Raw genomic sequence first — 18,922 nt, 5'->3', positions numbered from 1 at the left:
CAAGCTCTGGGTACCCAGTTGCCTAACGGGGGCAAGTTAGAGACTGCCTAGTGACTGGTGTTTGTTGTTTTTGGTTGCTTAGCAGCTAAACGCCATGGTGGAGGTGGGACTAATCCTGTAGGAGTCTGACTGACCAGAGATCCCCCTCAACATCCCTACAAAGTGCATGGGCACTGAACCTGGGCCCACTGAGAAGGCTCAGTCATGGGAGGTGGTGTTCATCCCATGTCCCCAACAGCTAGCCTCCGCGGGAATCTGACCAGAGTGCAGCAGGACTAGTCTTTAGAGTCTTGCCCTGTGGTTCTACCTCAGTCTTCTGGGTTCCTGGGCAATGTTTGTCCCCTAGTTCACTTTGTGATTCTGTGGACTGCTCGGTCACCCTTCCAGAAAATTCTCGTTGGGCAGAATTAACCAGGCGGGTTTTCTGTTGTGTGCAGCCAGTAGCTCTTAGTTGTCTACCCTCCACCCCTCAGAGGGCTGAACACTAACCCTTGGAAACTTCATCCGTCACCCCTAGCTCCACCCTACACGTTACCAGGAGCACAAACAACCCCAGGGTGCTGGAGGGTATGAGTCAGCCTGGACCCAGAGTACCTAGAAAACAGGGCAAAAGGTGTGACAGGCCGGTGGAATTGTTAACTGGGCTTCCTTCTTAGCGTAGCGCGCCACCCTGTGACGACAGTAAGAGGGTGTGGGGTCCTGACTGCTGAGCACCAGAGCTGAGAGCATTACATTGGCAAAACCCTAACCGTGGAAGGCATTCTCCTGCCCCACCCCAGGCTCAGCATCTGGGTGCCACAGAGCTCAGGGGACAGAGATGCCAAAATCCCAGAATACCCGACAAGTATCTCCACATAAACTGGACATGGTGGCTCATAGGTTTGTCTGGAAAGAGAGGGCCTGGGATAACCCAGCCCCCTGGTTCCTACTAGGGCCTGAGAGAAGGTTCTGGGGTCAAAAGAAGCCGAGGGTGAAGCTGAGACCCAGAGGGAGCTTGGGCTCCTTGGGTGGGCACGGCAGCGGTGGGCACTGGCAACAATGTATCTAAGTGGAAAGACACCCGCAAACCATGCTGAGTGAGGCCAGAGGCCATCTTTGTAGATGTCCACCAAGAAAAATGAGTGTCCAAAATCAAGAGCCATCTCCTCATTAGCTAGGATCCCAAGGAGAAGGAGGGCAAAAGCTTTTAGATTACACCAAGGCAACCCTGAATTTTTCAGAAAATGCTTTCAAACCACACAACACAGGAAAAGGAGACGGAGGTTGAAATTTCCATGGACAGAAAATAAAAATGCTCACGTCGGACTTGGATGGCTTGTCAAGACTGAATTTACTATAGGGATCCCATCCAGGAAAACTTGCTGCCCCACCCCCACCCCCGCCCCGTGTCTAAGAAAGCGAAGGTCGAAGAGAACACGAGGAACTGCTATAGGGAGATTTATAGAAAGCGAGACTTTGCAGTCTTGGTGAAAGCCTTGTTCTCATTAGGCACCTGCTGTATATCGGGAACCTAGGAAATGCCCAGCACCTGGAATATGCCGGGCACCATGCTCACAATGAGATCCTGCTCTCCGCCCACTCGGACAGCGCTCAGCGCAATGGGAATTATTATTATTATTTGGTCGATGAGGGAAGTACAGTAGAAGGGTATTGAATGAGGGCGTCAGAATGCATGCTGCCCACGGGTCGGTTCAAATCACGTAAGGTGGTTTACAAAGATGGGTTTTTCGGAGAACCGGGAAAACAGCTCTGGGACTTTAAACCCGAAGGTGGTGTTGGGAGAGGATGAGACGTTCAGGACGGAAGGGATTAACCGCAGGTTCTCGGCGAGAACGCAGGCAGGTATGGTGCGACCCCTCGTGGATGTGAGGGGAATGGCAGCATGGGGACCGCCTTGCCCCGGGTCCATGTGTGAGTAGAAGGGAGAGAGGAATTCAGCGGGGCTCAGAAGAGGAGAGAAGAGGGGCATGTTGTGTGGCCTTGAAAGCCAACTCGGGTGTGGAACAAATGACTATCCCAAGGGATCCAGGTCTAGGGAGGGGCATTCTGGGAAGATGGAGAGAAAGGAAATAGACTTTCACTAAGTGTTGACTATCCACATGAAAAAAAAATAAAAAAGAAAAAAAAAAAAAAAAAAAAAAAAAATGCTTTTTTTTGGTAATTTTTTGTATATCAGTTAAAGTGTCCTGTATTTGCCCCCCTAGTACCGAAGTTAGGGTGGAAGGTGAGAAAGGACGCCAGACAATTGTCCTCTGAAATCCACAGTCAAAGGAATATGAGATACTTCTTCACACTCTCTTGGAGGCTAGAATTAAAAGGCAGTAAATGCACAGCCGCTCAAGTTGGAGGCCAGCGGGGAGGCTAAGGAAAATTTCAAACCATTGCCTGCAGAATGTCTGCAAGGATACTCATGGGGTCACTGCTCCGTCTGGCTTCACTCTGAGGACCATGTGGAGAAGTTCGTTGAGAAGAGCCTTCACACACACTCTCCTTGTTTATGTGCAGGTGTGTGTGCCTCCTTATCTGTATGTGCCACGTGAAAGCGTGCAGGGCGCCTTGGAAGCCGAAAGGAGGGATCAGATCCCTTGGAACTGGAGTTACAGGTATTTGTGAGCCACCATGTAGGTGCTGGGAACAGAACCCAAGTCCTCTGGAAGAGAAGTGTCCTTAACCACTGAGCCATGTCTCCAGCCCCTCTTTTTTAAGATGGACTCTCATGTAGCCCAAACTCATTGTGTAACCAAGAATGGCCTTAATTAAACTTCTAATGCTCCTGCCTCTACATGTTATACCAGGTTTTTTCTCTTGGGCCACCAACCAGCTCCCAAATCACGACACAGAGACTTAGTTATAAATACTTGGCCTTATCTTATGCTTGTCCCACTAGCCCTAAGAACTTAACCTGTTCCTCTTCATCTACACTTTGCCCTGGGGCCTTTTACCATCCTTCCTTCCTGCGTATTTTACTTTCACTGCTTCTTGGGTCTGGCTGACTGAAAGCTGCCTGGTTTCTGGCCACAGGTGTGTCCCTCTCCTTCTCCCTTGTTCTCTCCTCCTAGAGTCCTCCTATTTATTCTCCCTGCCTCCAGCCCCGCCTATCCCTCTTCTGCCTAGCTACTGGCCATTCAGCTTTTTATTTGACCCATCAGGAGCCTTAGGCAGGCAAGGTGAAACAAATGTAACATCTTTATAGAATTAAACAATGGCAGCAGAAACAAAAGTAACCCATCTTTACATCATTAACAAAGACAACGGAAACAAATGTAACACACCTTCACATATTTCAAGTAATATTCTACAGAATAAACAGATGTAACTTGCCATCTTTGCCTCGTTAAAATTATATACCACAACATGTATCTTTTACTTGCTAGATAATTACATTTTAGTAAAGAAAATACTTTTATTGGGGGCTGGAGAGATGGCTCAGAGGTTAAGCACATTGCCTGCTCTTCCAGAGGTCCTGAGTTCAATTCCCAGCAACCACGTGGTGGCTCACAACCATCTGTAATGGTGCCCTCTTCTGTCCAGCAAGCATAGATAGACAAAACACTGTATACATGATAAATAATAAATCTTTTTAAAAAAAGAAAAGAAAATACTTTTATTGGGCTGAAGAGATGGCTCAGTGGTTAAGAACACTGGCTGCTCTCCCAAAGGTCCTGAGTTCAATCCCCAGCAATCACATGGTGGCTCACAACCATCTATAAAGAAATCTGGTGCCTTTTTCTGCCCTGCAGGTATACATGCAGGCAGAACACTGTATCCATGATAAATAAATAAATCTTTTTTAAAAAAGAAAATACTTTTATTTATTCAAAAAAGTATTTGTATACTCCCAGGATTTTTTTTAAGATTTATTTATTTATTATGTATACAGCATTCTGCCTGCATGTATGTCTGCCCACCAAAAGAGGGCACCAGATCTCATTATAAATGGTTGTGAGTCACCATGTGGGTACTAGGAATTGAACTCAGAACCTTGGGAAGAGCTGTCACTGCTCTTAACCTCTGAGCCGTCTCTCCAACCCTGCTCCCCAGGATTTTCATCCTATAATAAAATGTGTGGGTATTTTTGTTGTTGTCTGCCGTGCGCACCGCGCCCCCTGTGTCTGTGTTAGGTGCACTGGCACCCAGTTTACCAGATTCGGGCAAGTGGCAGGAGGTTAAAATACACAAACACACACAGACAGAAAGACAGAGACACGGGTCATCCTTGAATTCCCCAAAAATGCCCCCTTTATTGTGTTCAGGGGCAGAATATATACAGATAGCCACGCCCCAGCCAAACCCACCAGAAACCACTCTCCTGCCATCAGGAACTCCTGAAGGTCTCGTGCTCAGAGCAGCTGTAGGCACTCAGATCAGGGGATTACAAGAAATTCAGGATCTGGGGTCTCACTGCTCCCAACATCTCCCCCCTAAATTTTTTATAAAACAGTGTCTGATCTTAAGTATTCGGGGGGATGAGGGGTCAGTATTTCCAGGTAACATGTACTACGGGCACTGCTGTGGCATCTGCCAGACTAGGCACCGACTGGGCTGAGGCAATGTGCCTTCCACCACAGCCACCTAGCAAAGCTCTGCTCTAGCTGCCTTCTAGCCCCAGCTGCATTTGTTCTGGGTCCAAATTGGTGCATGGAGTGGAGCAGAACTCAGGGAAGCAGGCTTGCTGCTCTACAACCACTGAAGGTGCCCCACTTAGAGAATTTGGGCGTTGTCAGTCTGTCTGGCTACTTCCTGCTGAGCGGGGATGCTGCATTTTTAGGGGTATTTACTACAATTTACTGCCAATTTCCAGTAGCTCAGACACGGGTCGCGTTCATGCTGCGCTTCTGCGCCCTGAGGCCCACGCTGGAAGCGGGCCTAGCGTTCTTGCCTCATTGGTCCTCAAGGCAGGTCCTGGGGTTTGCGCTTTGCAGCCCCTCAGCGCTGGCCACCTGGAGCCACCGCCGCTCACACTCCACTGCAACATTTCAGGAGGTCTCGGGGATTCAAACCACATGAATCTCGAATAAATCCTCAGGTTCTCATCGTCTGTGGAGACAAAAACAGAACCTCTTTTCCAAAGCATCAAATTCTTAAGCCCATATTTTAAAGTCAAGATACCTTTCTTAGCAGTTGCTAGAATCAAACGTCTTTCTCCAGTCCAGAACACAAAAGACAACACAATCAACATATACATCTGTACACATTTATCTTTTTAAGCTATATACCTTCTTTCTATTTTTTCCCAATACATACGTCCCCTCCGGCTGGGGACAACCCTGTTCGTTTATTTATTTATTTATTTATTTATTTATTTATTTTGGTTTTTCAAGACAGGGTTTCTCTGCAGCTTTTTTTTTTTTTTTTTTTTTTTAGAGCCTGTCCTGGAACTAGCTCTTGTAGACCAGGATGGCCTTGAAGTCACAGAGATCCGCCTGACTCTGCCTCCCGAGTGCTGGGATTAAAGGCGTGCGCCACCACCACCCGGCCCCTGTTCGTTTATTAAATGCTCTAGCGGGTCAAACTCAACGTAATTTAGATATGTTAACTGGGGCTGGAGAGATGGCTCAGAGGTTAAAAGCATTGCCTGCTCTTCCAAAGGTCCTGAGTTCAATTCCCAGCAACCACATGGTGGTTCACAACCATCTGTAATGGGGTCTGGTGCCCTCTCTGGCCTGCAGGCATACACACAGACAGAATATTGTATACATAATAAATAAATAAATATTAAAAAAAAAAAAACAGAAACCACTCTGCCATCAGGAACTTCTGAAGGTCTCGTGCTCAGAGCAGCTGTAGGCTCTCAGATCAGGGGATTACAAGAAATTCAGGATCTGGGGTCTCACTGCTCCCAACAGTTGTCTTTGTTTGTTTGTTTGTTTTGTGCTTGTTTGCTTGCTTTTCAAGACAGGGTTTCTCCGTATAGCCTTTACTATCTTAGAACTAGTTGTGTAGACTAGGCTGGGCTCGAACTCACAGAGATCTGCCTGCCTCTGTCTCCCGAGTGCTGGGATTAAAGGCGTGCGCCACCACCGCCCAGCAAATGTTTTCTTTTTTCATGAATTTAGAACTGTCAGGTGCAATGGTTAATACTATCAGCTTAACAGGATCCAGAAATAACCTGGGGGACAAATCTCCCAGTATGCCTGTGAGGAGGTCTCTAGCCTGGGCTAATTAAGGTGTGAAGACCTAAATGTGGGTGGAGGTCCCAGAGTGTATCAAGAGGAGAAAGCTAGCTCAGCATAAGCATTCATCTCTCTGCTTCCTGACTGCAGACACAGTGAGCAGCTGTCTCCTGCTGCCATGTCTCCCCCACCACGATGGACTCCACTCACCCCACCACTCACGAGCTGAAATAAGCCCTTCCTTCCTCAAGAAGCTTTTGCCAGGTTCATTTGTTTGTTTTGTGACAGCAATGAGAAAGTTACTACTACACTAAGATAGGAATATACGAGCCAGGCTGGTGGTGCACGCTTTTGAACCCTGCACTAGGGAGATAGAAGCAGGAAGGATCTCTATGAGTATGAGGCCAGCCTGGTCTACATAGCAAGTTCCAGGGCAACAACAGCTCCATAGTGCAGCAGTGTCTCAAAAACAAGGTTTAGGATGCGACCCCCACACACAGCGGAGCGAATAGTTAAGACAACTGCAGAGGAGCTGGAAGATGGCCGAGTGCAGAGCCTCTCGGCTGCCAAGCCTGATGGTTCAAGCTGGATCCTAGAGCCCACACGATGGGAGGAATGATACTTGAAAAGTTAAGAGAAACTAAGTCATATAAAACTATCACAGCCTAAAAGCCTTTCTGGCACAGATGTCTCACTCTTGGATGATGAGCCTCTGATTTAATTTGGGACATTTTCAGAGAGATCCTTTGATTGTAATAATCTTTGAAGACCTCAGGGGAAAAAAAGGATTTATGACTAAGTAAAAAAAATAAAAAGCAAAGCAATAGGAATGACATCTTGGTGAAGAGGTAGAGAGTTTGGATCCCCTCCCAATGTCAGTGACAAAGCAGAGTGGCTGTTACTTTGAAAACAGTTTGGTAGCTCCTGAAAACATTAAACATAGGGGCGGTTCTGAACCAAATGCAATTCCTATGTATATATAATGTGTGTTATGTGCACACACACACACACACACACACACATATAAAAAAGGAATGAAGACACTAGTCTGTCCAAAATCTTGTTGGTCATGGTGTGCACACCTTTGATCCCAATGCTTGAAATGCAGGGGCAGAGGATCTCTGTGAGTTTGAGTCCAGCCTGGGCTACAGAGTGAGATCCAGGACAAGCAGAGCTACATAGTGATACTTTAAAAAAAAAAAAAAAGACAAAAACAAAACAAGCACAACATAGTAGCTATCTAGAGTCATTGTAGCTCGAGTAAACATTAGAATGAAATAGTCGTCCTCACTGTATCCAGGGTAAACATCAGAACAGCTGGTTTCTAGGAGCACTTAGACCTTGAAGAAATTATCGTAGGAAACAGTGGTTGTTCTCTGTTATCCGGAGAGTCGTTTTTCTGAAGCTCTACAGCCTATGCATGGCTTTGATCACTGGACGATCCTGGTGCACTTGGCGCAACTTACACTACTGGACTGCAAACAGTACGCAGTAAGGACTATAGCTGCAGGGGGCGATGGCTTCCTTCTCAAAGGATACAGATTAGATCGGGGCTTTGGTATGAGGAACTTGTTTCACCCCCAAACCAGCTTCTGTGTAACTATCAATAACTACTGCTTTGCACAGCTGTTTGGGGCCCAGTTCGTCCAGGGAGGAACTGTTCCTCCCTGCTGTGACGGCACCTGAATTGCATCTGGGAGCGATCCTCTTTCTTTGATCATCCCATGAAACACAGAGCACCTGATACCAAAATTTTGTGCAAGGCTGTGGCAGCATTGATCATCATCGCTCAAAATGGAACCAAAACAAATGTCCCTCAATTTATGGGAAGAAAATACTGATCCAAACTGTAGCGGGGATGAGCCTTGAAAACACTACACAGAGTGAAAGAAGTCAGACACAAAACATTACATATCACTCCAGTGACAGGAAGTGTCCAGAACAGACAAATCCATAGATCCAGAGAGTAGATGACATGTTATTAGGATGAGGAAGAGAAATGACACGTGACAGGTAATAAAGAATAAACACAGGGTATTATTTCAGAGTTGATGAAACAAGAGCTCAGCGAATGTTGCCCAATGCTGCCCACGCAATAGGGAAAAATACTTTAAAATGGGTCAGTATGGGCTGGAGGGCTAGCTCAGTAGTAGAGAGCTAGCCCAACATGCCTGTGACGCCCAGTTTGATCCCTGACACTGCAAGGTGCATCAAGCAAAGTTTATGGTGTAAAAATCACCTTATAAAGATTCTTTTGGAGATAGCTTTGGCTGTCCTGGAACTATGTAGACAAGGCTGGCCTCAAACTCACAGAGATCTGCCTGCCTCTGCCTCTGTTGGGATTAAAGGGGTGTACCACCATACCCTGATAAGAATTTTGTTCTTGCAGAGGCCTGAAGACCTAAGTTCAATCTCCAGAGTGGCTCACAACTACCTGTAACTCTAGCTCCAAGGGTTCTGATGCCTCTGGCCTCTGTGGACACCTACAATCCCATACACAGTCGCGCGCGCGCGCGCGGACGCGCATACACACACACACACACACACAGTCAAAATTAAAACTAAGCTTTAAAAATGTGTGTGCGTGTCCTTCCGTGTGCATGCATGGAGACAGAAGAGGATACTAGAGTGTTCTCGTGTCCTTCCGTGTGCACGCATGGAGACAGAAGAGGATACTAGAGTGTTCTCGTGTCCTTCCGTGTGCACGCATGGAGATAGAAGAGGATACTAGAGTGTTCTCGTGTCCTTCCGTGTGCACGCATGGAGACAGAAGAGGATACTAGAGTCTTCTCTTGTCCTTTCGTCTCTGCTTACTCCTTTAAGACAGGATCTCTCCCTGAACCTGGATCTCACTTGTAGGCGACTTTTCTGTCCCACCAGCTGCTCCCCAAATAACCACAGAGACTGGATATTAATTATAAATGCTAGGCCAATAGCTTAGGCATGTCTCCAGCCAGTTCTTACAACTTAAATGAACCCATTTCTATTAATCTGTGTGCTGCCCTGAGGCTTGTTTACCTCATCTGTAAACTTCCCATGTTTCTTCTTCTGTGTCTGGCTCAAGACTCCTCTTCTTCCCAGCATTCTCTCTGTTCTGAAAATCCTGCCCAGCTGTCACCCAATCAGCATTTTAAGAATGAGAGCAACATTTTCTCTGTACAGAAGGATTATCCCACAGCACTCGCTTTCCCGCCGGCGAGATGCCGGGGTTGCAGGCATGCAGGATGTCTGTCTGGTCATGTGGACGCTGAGGTTTGAACTCCGGTCCCCATGATTGCCCAGCAACTATTCTTAACCAATAAGCCATCTCTTCGGTCCCAGGGAGTGGGAGGAGCTCTTCGAATGCACGCAAAGAAAAACAAGTAAATATACCTTCAAGAAGAAAAAGAAAACAAGATACAGAAACAGCCTCCATGGACACCAGCATGCCCTTCCTTTAGCCCAGTGATCTTGTGCCGAAGGGTTTTCCTGCAGAGGCTTACACAGGTGTTTGGGTGGGCAAGGGTCTGGGAATGTGGCGTCAATGAGGAATGAGCCAGAAGCCCCCATCGCCACAACCTGAAATACTGATGTAGCCCATAAAAGAACCCATGATCCCCTATTAGGGCTTATCGTGCCCCTCCGTGCAGGGACTGTGACAAGCCTCCAGGCCTCTCTTTGCTGAGACTATTTTTGTGGGTGAAGGCCAGCACGGACTCAAGCTCTGTTCAGTGGTTCCGTCTTTCTGTCAGGGTTTTGTTTTTGTCTTTTGGGCGTCGTCACTGTGACAAAATACTGAGATAAACAACTGAGGAAAGATCACGTTCATGTCTGTGTGACACCACCTCAGTGGGACTGTATTGAAGCAAAGCATCAAGTGGAGGGGCATTGGCCACAACAAATGTTCATCTCAGAGCAGTCAGGGAGCCTAGATGAGGGAGTGACCCAGGAGACACCCTCCCCTCCCCTCCCCTCCCCTCCCCTCGGAGATCCCCTTCCTCCAACTAGGCCTAACCTCCTAGTTAGCATTATTTTTTTTAAAGATTTATTTATTTATTATGTATACAATATTGTCTGTGTGTATACCTGCAGGCCAGAAGAGGGCACCAGACCCCATTACAGATGGTTGTGAGCTACCATGTGGTTGCTGGGAATTGAACTCAGGACCTTTGGAAGAGCAGGCAATGCTCTTAACCTCTGAGCCATCTCTCCAGCCCCCTAGCATTCTTAAAACCCAATAAGCTCTCTATATCACCACCAGCTGGGAGACTTCATACCCCAAACCAACAAGCTTGTGTTTTATGGAGCCAGTAGTTGAGTTTTTCCCCTGTGCTGTTTATCAGATAAGAAACTGTGTTGGCCTCAGACTCACTGAAGAGGCTTTTGGGGTTTGGTGGTTCCACACCACTGGACCTTTTAGGATCACCAGGACTCCCCAGCTATCTTTCCCACACCGCACGGGAATGCAGAAGCTGCTATGAGGCTGCTTACCAAACTACTTGCCTCCACACCTCCTTCCTCAGTCATTAAAAACCTGCCACCCCCTCCAAACACTGTGTACCTTAGCTTAAACAACAGAACTTAAACAACAGAGGCATAGCTCAGTTGGTAGCCTGCTCGTCTGGCATGCACAAAGCCCCGGGGTTCACTCCCCAATATCATGTAACTCAGGTGTGGTGGTGCCCAGGATCCCAGCACTTGGGAGGGGGTCATAAGTTCAAGGTCATTCTCAACTAGGGAGTTGAAGGCCAGCCTGGGATACATTAGACCTTGTCTCTAAGTAAATAATAGACAGGAATGATAATAAACAGCTTCCAGTGGCGGAACACAGGGTATGAGAAAACAATCTTGAAGTTATTGCTCGTATGAGCATGATGTGTTGGGACGTGTGGGTACCACGGAGGGTGCATAGAGGTCAGAGGGCAACTTCCAGAAGTCCGTTCTTCCCTTCCACATTTACGTGGCTTCCAGGGATGGAGCTCAGGTTGCAGGCTTTCACAGCAAGCACCCACTGCTAAAGCCACCTTGCTGCCCCATCTGAGTTTTTTGTGTGTGCCTGAATGTGTGTGGCTGTGGCTGCACAAGCTGCCTGATCTTTGTGCCCCAAAAGACATTGTCCTTATTATAAACTCTATGCTAACTAGCCTTCCCTGGCTAGGGGAGGGGTCAGGAGAGCACTGTCTGCTTTCAAAGGCTGATTGGTGGTATGAGCCTCCCTGAAAACCCTGTGTGGAGCCAGGTGGTGATGGAGCACACTTTTAATCCCAGCACTCAGGAGGCAGAGGCAGGCGGATCTCTGAGTTCCAGGCCAGTCTGGTCTACAGAACAAGTTCCAGGACAACACAGAGAAACCCTGTCTCAGGAAAAAGGAAAAGGAAAAGAAAAAGACCAGGATGGAAAAAAGGCAGTCACTATCTGCGCTCTGCCAAAATGCATGTGAAGACCCATAAAAGAATGAGCTGGGAGTGTAGCTCAGTGGTAAAGCCTGCACATGGAGATCAGGGGGTGGCATTGAAGAATTGGTTTTCTCCTGCCATTCTTAACTGGGTACAGGAAATTGAACTCAGGCTGTCAGGCTTGGTGGCCCTTTTACCTACTGACCCATCTTACCTGTTCTTAGTACACTTTTCTGTTTTTGTTTTTGATTTTTTGAGACAGGGTTTTTCTGTCGCTTTGGAGCCTGTCCTGGAACTAGCTCTTGTAGACCAGGCTGGCCTTGAACTCACAGAGATCCGCCTGCCTCTGCCTCCCGAGTGCTGGGATTAAAGGTGTGTGCCACTACCACCCAGCCTTAATACACTTTCAAACGAAAAAAAAAATTATTAGGATAAAAACACCCCAACAATGGTTAGGGAAAAAATGTCAGAAAATAAAAGCTATGAAGAGGAATCTAGCTCTCCCAGCTGTGGAAAATACAGTATAGACCTCTATAACTACCAGTGACGTCTTAGCATGAGTTAGAGAAGACACCAATGGGCTGATGAGATACAGGTAAACAGTACAGTGAAGTCCATCTCAAATCGGGGTTGGGGTGCGTTGTGACGGGAAGGAAATGGCGCTGCTGGGTGACTCTGAGTGCACACATGGGCACTGAGAGGACAAGCTGACAGAACACGTATGGGGATGAGCGGAGGCTTTCCCTCAGTGTGCCAGCTGCAGCTCCTATCCCCCGAGCCTATTTCAACAGGTGGGGTGATTCAGGATGCCCGTTTCTGGCTCACCACACCCTGGAAGCCCAGCTGGCCAAAGTACAATTCCATATCCATGCTCAGGCCAGGCAGCCCTACTTCCTCCTGTGGTTCACTCCTACCTTCCTCACTTCCTGGCAGGAAGACATCATCAGCATGGGGGGGGAGGGGCAACCATGCCACCCAAGTCTATCGCCAGCCTGTGCCTAGCTGGCCACATGACTGTCAGTAAGCATTTCATTTCCTTGGACCTCAGTTTTTTCTTTTGCAACTTGAAGCAATTTGGGTAAATCAGTGATTCTCAACCATAGCTGTGCATTACAACCAGGACTTCGTTCCAGTGCCTACGGGGCACCTGGATCATCTCACTCGGACTCCTTGTAGGGTAGCCAGCTAGGCAGCCGGTTTCCTGCAGTAGGTGTGTGTCTCATCTAAGACCTCTAGGCTCCTCCGGTGTTTGGAGGCTCACTGGATGGACTGTCCATTTGCTGTCTTCTGTCACAGGAATGTTAACGCCAGTCACCCATACATTTGGCCTCAGTCCATGCTCCTCCTACTTGACAGCCTGCTTTTGAGAGCTCGGAACAGCAGCCTCAATGGGGACTTTGTCCAGCCCCACCCACCCTTCAGCTAGCCCTGCCCCAGCCCGCCTCTTGCCCTTTGATGCTTACAATCAAGAGATCATATTCACAAGCCAGCCTGCCCAGGTATGGCCAGGGGCTTCCAGCTTCTTTCTAGGCATGAACAGCAACCGAGGAAGGAGCTGGGAGAGCAGGACTGTCCAACCCCAGGAACGGAGGGCTTGATATTTCTATCCCTGATATGGATCCACAAATATTTTCCAAGGAAAGCCTGACTCTGGTGGAGGGTTCTGGGGTGCCTGGTTGGTCCCTGGTACTCAGGCCAGAGCAAAGGGCTCCATTCCCACCCAAGTGTTATTCCCCTGCATTGTAACCAGGGGTCACAGCCTAGGAAGGGAAACGCTTTGACCTTCAGTCTCTGCCTTCACTTACAGCATGTTATATGTCACGTGGCACACCTGAGCCTGTGCACTTGGCAATAAACACGACCTTGTCCATTTTACAGGGCCAGTGACAGTATATACTATCTTACTACACACACTCGAGATACTAGGAAACACATTTGGTTGGGAGCTTACACTAACTTGAGAGGGGCCGTCCATTTGTCATGGAGGAGCCTGAACAGGACATCAGGGAGACGCTGGCAGGTGAGTGGATCCTGTTTTCGACAGTCCTCAAAGGGAATAGTGGCAGAGCGCGGTGTGCAGAAGGTGGTGGCTAGTGCCCTAGGCAGCGGGGGGGGGGGGGGGGGGGTTGTGAGCGGAGCAACTGGACCCAGGGTTCTCTCCCTCCACCACCAGCAGCACTACCTGGTGCCAACCGGTGCTAGGAGGGCCTTCTGAGCATTTCTCTTTCTTCTAGCCACCCCATGGGGTAGGGCTTACTAGCCTCATTTTCCTGTAGAATTCAGGCCCCAATTTGTTCCCTCCCAATTAGATTTGGGAAAGTTCCTGAGAGTTATCAGAGATACACAAACCTAATGCTCCACTTACAAGCGGTGTCTGAGATGCGTCCCTGCCTCCTGGGCATAGGGTTGAATCACCTCCATGGCTCAGGTTGGAAGAACAAACCAAACCTCGTTAATCCCTTTGTGCTGAGGAAAGGGACATTCATTACCGCCTTGAGAGGAGGGGGCTGTGCTGACCAGGACTGTCTCCTTGCTGGGAGTTATTTGACACTGCTGTACAAGTAGGGCTTGCATTTGGAGACCCAAGGCTTAGTGTTCTGGGCTGTTGGCCTGAAAGTACCCATTCTAGCTCGCACACTGTTAGGTCCAGTGCTCTGCCTTTACCTGGCACCACTCCCCTTATCACCACCTGCCTTTTCTACTCTCTGGTAAAGACCCATTCATGTCTTTGGAGTTTCACTGTTGCTCTGTGATGTTGGAGACTGAACCAATGGCCTCAGGCATGACGGGCAAGTGAAGTACCACTGAGCAATTTCCTGGGCCCCTCAAGTTTGTTTGTTTGTTTGTTTTTAAAGACAGGGTTTCCTCGTGTAGCCCTGGCTGTCCTGGAACTCAACGCACTCTGTAGACCAACCTGGCCTCAAACTCAGAGATCGACCTGCCTCTGCCTCCCAGATTAAAGGTGTGGACCACCAACACCCAATTCCTTCAAGTATTTTTTGTTTTGCGACAGGGTTTCTCTGTGTAGCCTGAGATATCCACCTGTCTCTAAGGAAGACTTTTAATCATTCTCTTTCAGTATGCAGCTATGCTAGAGGCCTGGAAACACACACATTGCATAGCAAAACCAGCAGCAGAAACTCAAGGGCATAGTTTATAAGCATTTCTTTTTCAGGATTTGGCTGGCAGTTAGGAGAAGTCACTCAAGAGCAAAACTAGGGCTATGGGATAGCCACAGAAGCCTAGGACCTGAGCCCATCCTCAGAGCCACTTACAGGGGTGCTCTAACCTTTTACACATTCACTGCGGCATGCCCTACCTGGAAATAATAAAGCTTTTATTGTTAAGATTAAATTTGATTAGTCCTTTTCCTAGCCTATGAAAGGGAAGAATAGACTCGGGTGGTGATAAGAAGGAAGCGGGGGCTGGGGACTACTCCTTCTCAGGCCATCTCTTTCCTAACTCTTCTCCCAGGTGAAAATGAACAAGGCATGAATATGAATCCACCCTTGTCAACTGATCGGTGTAACGGCAAAACTGACACCACCATGGGTCCAGGTAAGGACCATGTAGGCCTGTGCTCACCAGGTGGCTTACCCAGTGTAGTTCTAGTTCACACTGTTCTTGAGACAGTAAGCTGACAAGACTGACACTCTGGGCCATAGTCCCCAAAATACGGACTCATCCTAGCTAAGAGATGCCAGAAGAATTACACCCACTGGCCAGCACCTTGTCCAGACTTCCTAGTAATTTCTCAAACGGCCAACTAAGTACCACTGCCAATGCACTAAGGTACTCATCACATATTTTACTTTTATATATAGGGGTACTTTTCTGCATGTGTGTCTGTGAACTACATGTGTTCTTGGTGCCTTCAGAGGCCAGAAGCAGGCCTGGATCACCTGGGACTGGAATTACAGATGGTTGTCACCTATCACATGTGTGCCGGGAATTAAACTCGGGTCCTCTGGTAGAACAGCCAGTGCTCTTAACTACTGAGGCATCTCTCCAGCCCTCCACTGCAAACATAAATCTCTTACTACAGGCTCAAAGTATAGTTCAGAATAGAGTGCTTACCCTACATATTTTTAACGCTCTAGATTTGATCCTCAACTCCAAGAAAGGAAGAAGCTAAGTGTGAGGTGCATGCCTATAATTTCTAACACTTAGACAGCTGAAGTAGGAGAACTTTGAGTTTAAGGTCTGTCTGAGACCCACTTCCAAAGATAAACAGGAGCTAGAGAGACAGTACAGTAAGCTGAGTGCTTGCTGTTCTAGGCGTCCAGTATGGTTCTTACCTGGCAGCTCACAACTGCCAAGAACTCCAGCTCAGGAGGATCTGACAGTCTGTGGCCACTGGCACCTGCACACACATGACAGACACTTAAGTCTTTTTCAAAAAATTAAACAAAATGCCCGAGTGACTAGGTGGTATCAACCTCCAAGCTTTCTGTCTGTAGACCTGACATTGGCACAAACTTCAGCCAGTCCAGCACTTAGTCTCAGCTTATAAAGTATCTACAAAAGCTCGAAGTCTACTTATCGTCCGGTTTTTAGGATCATCTTTGCTGTGATAACTGACGTCAACAATCTTTAAAATGGATTATTTTATCTAAAAATCTATGCTTGAATTTATGGGTGATCAGCGCTGGTGCTTAAAGTAAGAATTCAGAACTCCAAAAAAAATGACTTCATTGAAATTGAACTGCACAGACAAGAGCTGAGTTACCAGAACCTACTTCACGTGAGCTGCTGTGAACTGGGGATCCACCCAGAGCAAGTGGAGAAGATAAGGAAGCTGCCAAACACGCTGCTCAGAAAGGTAGGTCACACACCGCCCAGTACACAATCTATGGGTGAACAATGCTCCATAGAGCCAATCCTTTAGTTTCTAAGTACCAAGTTCATGGTGAAAACTGCCTAGAGGGTCACAAACCTAGTTCAGACATTTCTTAAAACACCCCAGTTGTCTGACAACTGACACCCCAATTTAAGAAATTTATATTTAGCTCTGTCAATCTCTGCAACCCTGACTGGCTAATAAAACCAGCATTTTCCTCAGACTGGAATGTGGCACACCCTTACCACTTGGGGAAGGTCCATCTTTGTAATCCCCAGAAATGTTTCTTTGAATTTTTTTCCCAGGCTGAAAATGTGTACTTCAAGTTTAAATAGATTTCATTTCTTAGGAATCTTTTTTCACCAGGCGATAGTGGCACATGCCTTTAATCCCAGGACTCAGGAGGCAGAAGCAGGAGGATCTGAGTTCAAGGACAGCCTGGTCTGTAAGAGCTAGGTCCAGGACAGGCTCCAAAGCAACAGAGAAACCCTGTCTCGAACGCCCCCCTCACAAAAAAAGTCTTTTCTTCCAGCTGGGTGTGGTGGCACATACCTTTAATCCCAGCACTCAGGAGGCAGAGGCAGGGAGATCTCTGAGTTTGAGGTCAGCCTGGGCTACACAGAGAAACCCTATCTTGAAAACCAAGCCAACAAATAGAGATCTCTCCCCCACACACACACAGTTGGGTGTAGTGGTGCACACCTTTACTCCCAACACTTGGGAGTCAGAAGCAGTTCCAGGACCAGCTCCCCCCACCCCGCCTCCGGCAACTTCATGGTGTAAGATTGTCACAGGATAATCATACTTTCCAGATAGCTTCAACATGAAAAATAAGTTTGGGCTAGGCTCGAGGGCACACACCCTGACACTCCCAGCATCTGGGAAAGCAGGGGCAGACGGATCCGAGTTTTAGATCAGCCAGGACTACAGAGAGAACTCATCTCAAAAACAACTGAGTTTTAAAAATAAACCAACTGTTGAAGATTCACAACGGAGACAAAGGCCAACCTGAAATGGCCAACGGTAAGCCTTATTCCACTGACGCTACAGTGTTCTGGAATCATTAAGTCTTTCCCCAACTTTTAGGACAAAGACATTCAAAGACTCCAAGACTTTCAGGAGATAGAGCTCTTGGTGAAGAGCGGGAGGTGTGAGCGCAGTCCGCACACAGCGTCACCTCTTACAGAGAGGCCCTGCTACAACAGCGAAGCTGCAACACTGACTTACTAGTTCCCGAAGAGAGGAGTCTGCAGTCATCACCAACCACGAGGCCTAGACCATGTGACAACCGGCTAACCACATCTGAACTTTGGGAAATTTCCTTATTTCCAAGCTCTCTGAGCAGGAGCTGTTTACCCACAAAAGGCCATGTGTATTTTGAAGTACTGCACCCCAATACTGACACTCTACTACTGAGCTGCATACACACCCAGTCCCACTTACCTATGAAGCGGAATGACTTAGGATCTGAGTAAACAATCGACTCAAGGCTGAGACAACTTGTGAAAACAGCTTCATCACTGCAGCTGGTGGCGGCTTCACTAGCTTACCCAAGTACAAGGCTGGTGGTGTTCACACCCCAGGCTAGTCCTCTCGGCGTGTTTTAGATGGCTGTCACTTATGAGCACTCAGCTGTAAGCTGCCCACACCCACTCACCCATCGCTCCATGATTCCGCTAACAGTGACAGTGACTGTGACTGGACAGGATGGATCCACAAGTGGTAACTCCCCGGTTTCACTTTCAGTAATAAGGAAAATTTAGGCAGGGGCTTGAGGCTAGTTAGGTTAATAGCTAAAAATCACCATCTGTACAACACTGAGAACTGCTTTAAAATAAATTTGTTTAGAAAAAATTTTAATTGATACACAACAAATTACTTCGGAGGGTAATACAATCCTAATGGCAGAACGTATGCAGGTGTTATCCAATGGCTACAGCAACTAAACCACAAGGCTAATGAGCAAATTCTTACCCGCTCCAAATTAATAAGCACACTTCACTATAAAACAAAATAAGGGGGGGCACATATGAAGCTCTAGTAGCTCCTATTAGAGCTCTAGTAGGTGGTTTTGGACCTCCCTGACCCCTATGCTGGGATTAGACTCAAAGACCCCTAAAACAAAACTTGAGACCTTCAAGAAGTGCACTAAGTTTTACTTCATATCGTGAATGTAAAAACAGGAAACAACTCCACCAAATAACTCTCAAACTTTTCTAAGTGAAATGAACCCCACAGAATACCAGACCAAAAAGCCCCTGAACACATAAGTTACACTTAAATCGACACCCTTGACTCCTGGATGCATACAATCAATCCACTTATTACAGTGCTAGAGACTGGTAAGTAATTACCTCCTTTTGTGCTGTGCTCACGGAAGCAGTCCAGGTGTAACTCAAGAGCTGCGAGGAGACAGCAACAAGCGGTAGGTCAGTAGGTGTGTGCACGTGAGGACCTGTTCTCCTTGCTGATCTGCTCCATTAAGAGCCTCAGCTTGCCAGGCAGTGGTAGCACACACCTTTCTTTAATCCCAGACCTCAGCCTGGCCTACAGAGTGAATTCTAGGATAGCCAGGGTTACAGAGATACCCTGTC

General features: G+C 47.5%; 1 protein-coding gene across 1 annotated transcript; it reads left to right on the top strand.

Moving 5' to 3' along the window:
• Window positions 1–12,945: 12,945 nt before the first annotated feature.
• Window positions 12,946–18,267, top strand: Ankrd40cl (ANKRD40 C-terminal like). Its single transcript, XM_038324987.1, has 5 exons — window positions 12,946–12,987; window positions 13,367–13,508; window positions 14,963–15,046; window positions 16,135–16,310; window positions 17,415–18,267. Exons 2-5 carry the CDS (start codon window positions 13,469–13,471, stop codon window positions 17,556–17,558), a joined length of 444 nt encoding a protein of 147 aa, XP_038180915.1. The 5' UTR covers window positions 12,946–12,987; window positions 13,367–13,468; the 3' UTR covers window positions 17,559–18,267.
• The last annotated feature ends 655 nt before the right edge of the window (window positions 18,268–18,922 follow it).

This window comes from Arvicola amphibius, chromosome 4 (assembly GCF_903992535.2).
Source record: "Arvicola amphibius chromosome 4, mArvAmp1.2, whole genome shotgun sequence".
NCBI lineage: Eukaryota > Metazoa > Chordata > Mammalia > Rodentia > Cricetidae > Arvicola > Arvicola amphibius.
Note: the sequence above shows the minus strand (reverse complement) of the source record. Positions and strands in the feature narration are given on the sequence as shown.